The sequence below is a fragment of the Talpa europaea genome (genome assembly GCF_964194135.1).
Source record: "Talpa europaea genome assembly, contig: HAP1_SCAFFOLD_158, whole genome shotgun sequence".
Classification (NCBI taxonomy): Eukaryota; Metazoa; Chordata; class Mammalia; order Eulipotyphla; family Talpidae; genus Talpa; species Talpa europaea.
In genome coordinates this window covers 42,012-46,818 of record NW_028167962.1, presented here as the reverse complement: position 1 = coordinate 46,818, position 4,807 = coordinate 42,012, and the positions used below count along the sequence as shown (strand labels likewise).

General features: G+C 49.7%; 1 protein-coding gene across 1 annotated transcript; it reads left to right on the top strand.

Moving 5' to 3' along the window:
• Positions 1–333: 333 nt before the first annotated feature.
• Positions 334–1,351, top strand: LOC311188073 (acidic leucine-rich nuclear phosphoprotein 32 family member B-like; the record flags this gene model as incomplete). Its single annotated transcript, XM_084259843.1, has 1 exon — positions 334–1,351. One exon carries the CDS (start codon positions 334–336, stop codon positions 1,111–1,113), a length of 780 nt encoding a protein of 259 aa, XP_084115969.1. The 3' UTR covers positions 1,114–1,351.
• Between the last annotated feature and the right edge of the window lie 3,456 nt (positions 1,352–4,807).

Genomic DNA, 4,807 nt, shown 5'->3' with positions numbered 1-4,807 from the left:
GGTGCTTTTTCCCTCCATGGTTTCTCTCCGCTCCCGCGAGTAACTTGGCTCCTGGGGCTCCGCCCGCCGCCCGCCGCCCGCCGCCCGCCGCCCGCCGCCCGCCGCCCGCCGCCCGCCGCCCGCCGCCCGCCGCCCGCCGCCCGCCGCCCGCCGCCCGCCGCCCGCCGCCCGCCGCCCGCCGCCCGCCGCCCGCCGCCCGGGACCGCGCCGCCTGCCGCTGCCGCGAGCAGACCCCTCCCGACGGCCCTCGCCGCGCGGGCCGGGAGCCTCTCCCCGCTCCGCCTCTGCCGTGGAAAGTGAAGTTTGAAGAGCGGGGAAGAGGGAATCGTGGAAATGAAGAGGAGGATCCACCTAGAGCCAAGGAACCGGACCCCGGCCGCGGTTCGAGAACTTGTCCTGGACAATTGCAAAGCAAATGACGGGAACATTGAGGGCCTGGCAGATGAATCTGTGAACTTAGAGTTCCTCAGTTTGATAAGTGTAGGCTGGATTTCAGTCTCAAATCTCCCCAAACTACCTAAATTGAAAAAGCTTGAGCTCAGTGACAATAGAATCTTCGGCGTTCTGGACATGTTAGCAGAAAAACTTCCAAATCTCAAACATCTTAACTTAAGTGGAAATAAACTGAAAGACACCAGCACCTTGGAACCTTTGAAAAGGTTGGAATGTCTGAAAAGCCTGGATCTGTGTAACTGTGAGGTCACTGACCTGAATGACCACCGAGAGGGTGTTTTCAAGCTTCTGCCTCGGCTGACCTGTCTGGACGGCTGTGACCAAGAGGATGGAGAAGCCTCCGGCTCAGATGCTGAGGTGGATGGTGTGGATGAAGAGGAGGAGGATGGAGAAGGAGAAGATGCAGAGGAGGAGGAAGATGCGGATGGTGAGGAGGAAGAGTGTGTTGATGAAGAGGATGAGGATGAGGATGAAGATGTAGAAGGGGACGAAGACGAGGACGAAGACGAAGTCAGTGGGGAGGAAGGAGATGTTGGACAGGATGGAGAAGCTGATGAAGATGAAGATGACGAGGATGAGGATGAGGATGAAGAGGAGGAAGAGAGCGGAAAAGGAGAAAAAAGAAAGCGGGAAACAGATGATGAAGGAGAAGATGATTAAAACCCAAATAAACTTAAAAAAAAAAAGAGCGAACTGTTCAGTATTGGTTGGACTGCGCATAAGGATTTGGTAGATGTTTAAAAAAAAAACAGGTAGCTGTGACACAAACCCCAGGACACCCACCCACCCAAAGAGCCAAAGAACAGTTCCTGTGACATTCCGCCCTCCATTGAGTCCCTCTTGGAAATCCACCACCAAGCTTGGAGACTTCACCCCAACAAAATTGTAAGCATTGTTAGGTTTTCGTGTAAGACTTGCTGTAGCGGGGACAGCTGTGATTGGTGAATCACCATCTGTGACTACCAGTTATGCTGAAGTTGTAACAGCATTTTTACTTTCTGTACAACGAAGAAGCTTTGTAAATAAAATCTTAACATTTTGGGCCTGTTTTTTCATGCTTTCATTTTTTAATGAAATTTTTTATATTAGGACATTTTATGTGTCAACTGACAAAAAAAGGTATTTTTAAGAATTCAAGTGAAATAAACACATTACTCTTTGGTTAAAAAAAAAAAAAAAAAAAAACCTAAAGGGTGAAAGTCCCGCGGGCTCTTCCCTGGTCAAGGGGCCTGGCAGGGGCCACGGCCTCGGGGGTCACGGGGCCCCGAGACTAGGGGCGGGGGTGGGGGGTGGGGGTGGGGCTGGAGCGGTGACCCGCCCAGGCCAGCGCTGCTCCCCGGCCGGGCTCTGGCTGCGGCGGCCGCGCGGGGCCTCCAGGAGCGCTTGGAGCCTCCGCGCCGAGTGTCTGCGGAGCCGCGTCTCCTCGTCCGACCGCCCGCCCAGGGGGCCGCGGCTCCGCGCTCTGGCCCGGGGAGTCGCTGTCGAACCCGAACTGCGTGTCGTCCACGTAGTCCCCCGCGAGGTACCGGGGCTCCCCGAGGCCGGGCGGGACATCACCATTTCTAAAAGCCTCAAAGAGGGGGAGCCTGGGGCCGGGGAGGGGTGAAGCCGGCGGACCCTCCCCCCTGGGCAGGTCCTGAGTCCCGGGGAGATGGGGCAGGGGAGAAAGTGTCCAGGAGGGAGGGAGCTCCAGAGACTGAACATGGGCATCGGGTCCAGAAGGGGCAAGACTCAGGGGGACAAAAGGAGGAGGCAGGGTGGGGGGACAGAAAGGGACCAGGACTGAGGGGGCCACGGGGGTGACAGCGGGGCCTAAGGCAGCAGCTTCCTCTGCAGAAACCTTTTCCCTCCACCCTGCTCTCACCAGCCCAGGTGTCTGTCTGGGTCAGAGCCCTGGAGAGAAGCAGCAGGAGGAGGTTGGGGGCCCCATGACCAGCACTGCTGGGGTCTGGGGAGCTTCTGACTCCAGGCTGGTGGGTGGAGACTTATCTGGGCAGGCAGTGATGCTGACTGGTTCTCTGGGAGCCTCCAGGCACTGGGACTGAGAACTGGGGAAGAGTCACAAGTGTCCAGGGCCCAGCACAGGTGGTGGAGACAGAGTGAGGCTAAGGGGGCAGTGGGGTATCCCCAACAGTAACCTTCCTGCCCTAGACACAGCCCTGGGGCCTCGAACTATGAGAACCAGACTAGGGGACCTGGGGCTTTGCTCTGGCCCCTCCTCTCCTCATCCAAAGCTTGTCACCCTGTCTCCATGACCCAAGCGCTGGGTCTGCGATTCTCAGTCATTTTCCTTCCAGGATCCATGTCCAGTCTTACAAATTAGGGAGGACGCCAAGTATAATCTTGTTTAGGAGGTATCGCCAAGTATAATCTTGTTTAGGAGGTATCCCCGTATTTATCACACTGGGAATAAAACTGAGTTTGATCATGCAGCTGTTTATTTAGAATAATAGTAATAATCCAAGCATGTTAATAGAAAGTGTTCTTAAGAAAAATAACTTATTTCTGAAAATAATCAGGGCAATGGAAAGAATGGATCTTTCACCTGTTTTATGTTTGCAGTTGTCTTTCTTGTCTGTCTCTTTTTTTTTTTTTTTTGTCTGTCTCAGAAGACAGTAGGAATTTCATGCTTCCTTCTGCATTTAGCTGTGGTTCTGGTTGAAGACTATGAAAAAATGTCTACAGCCTCACACAAATATGTTGGAGTAGTGTTTTCACATTATTGTGACTATTCCACTTTGATACTAAATTAAATCTATACAGGTGTTATTTTCTCCCAGGTTATTTGCAAAACGAAACCTGAAACTATGTCACTGAATATTTCTTATTCTGTTACATTTCCATAGCCCTCTCTTGCATAAAACTAACTGCAGTTAGTTTTAATGTGTGATTTTTTAAAAGTAATATATTGTTCCACAAGTTATAAAGGTTTTCAATGTTTATTACACCAGAATCAAATTATTTTAAAAAAATCATTTTATTTTTCACTACAAATCCAAAAAGTAAAAGTCTACTGGAAGTTGTCAAGTGATAGGACACAATTTCATGATTCTGTTTTTTTCTGAGCACTTATATTTGGTCAAGGTGAAGTTACTCTCAGTTATCAATTGTCAGTTGATTTTCTTTTTTTTTTTTTTTAAGATTTATTTATTTATTTACACAAGCACTGGGTACAGTCAGAAGTACGGAAAGGTGAGAGAATTCACCAGAGCCAGAGTGGGGAGCAGAACAGGCAGAACAACGAAATACACTGCTGAGGGGAGCAGCGGGCAGCCAGAGAGGTCTGAGTGCCATGTGGGACCCTAGCTGGTGGCCAGGGATCACAGCCCAGCGCACAACAGCTGTGCCACCAAGGGAGGCCCGTGTCAGTTGATTTTCTTAAAGGAGCACACACTCATTTTCAGGACAATGTCTGCTAATTAACCAAATCAAATAACCACAGATTTTGTCATTCATTCCTTCATGTGAAGATGGTATTGCTTACAAAAAAAGAAAAATAGTCTAATTCATCACATGCAAATATTTTCTTGGCACATAATAACTGGGAACGCAGCAGGAGTGTGGTGTGTTCACTTGCGTGTCATCGCATCAGGTGCTGTAAAATGTGGATCGAAGATGATAGAATGATGAAGATAATTTTTAATGCTTCAACCAAGACACTTTGAAATGAAACTGGCTTGGAGTTGTGTTTCTGAGGTAAGTACTTGTGAAGAATAACTGCAGTTAGTAATATAAGCTCCATTTTTAGTAAGTTTTACCTCTCAGCAGATGTCAAAATAGTGAAAAAGTCAATGGTGTCTAAGTGACATTTTGAAAATAGTTTTGACCTCGTGGATCCTGTGACAGGCTCTGGGTGACTTCAAGGATTCCACAACCACACTTTGAGAAATGCTTTTCTCAGTGAACCAGGGAGCATCTCCCAAGTGTTCTCTGCATTTGCCTCCTCTTCACTTCCCAGAATCCTCTCCCTGGCTGGCTCCTGCCTCCCCAAGCTGCCTCCCCTGTAGACACAATGGGGAGCAGAGAGAGGACCCTGGAGACATGGAGCTTGCTCTGTCATGAGAGATGGACACTGAGTAAAGGTGACAAAGACACGGGTAAACCCGACCTGAGCCAAAGGTTGGGAGGAAGGAGCATGTTTATTATGAAAGTAGAGCAGTAGGAGTGCTTCTATCATTTTAAATAATATCAAAAGATGTAAAAAAATAAAAAAAACAGGGCCTCCCTGGTGGCATAAGGTTTAACTCTGAGTGCTATCACTGCTTAGAACTGAGTTTGATCCCTGGCCAGGGAGCAACACACATGGGGCAGCAGACCTCTCCTGTCTCACCCACTCAGCAGTGGATTACAGTGG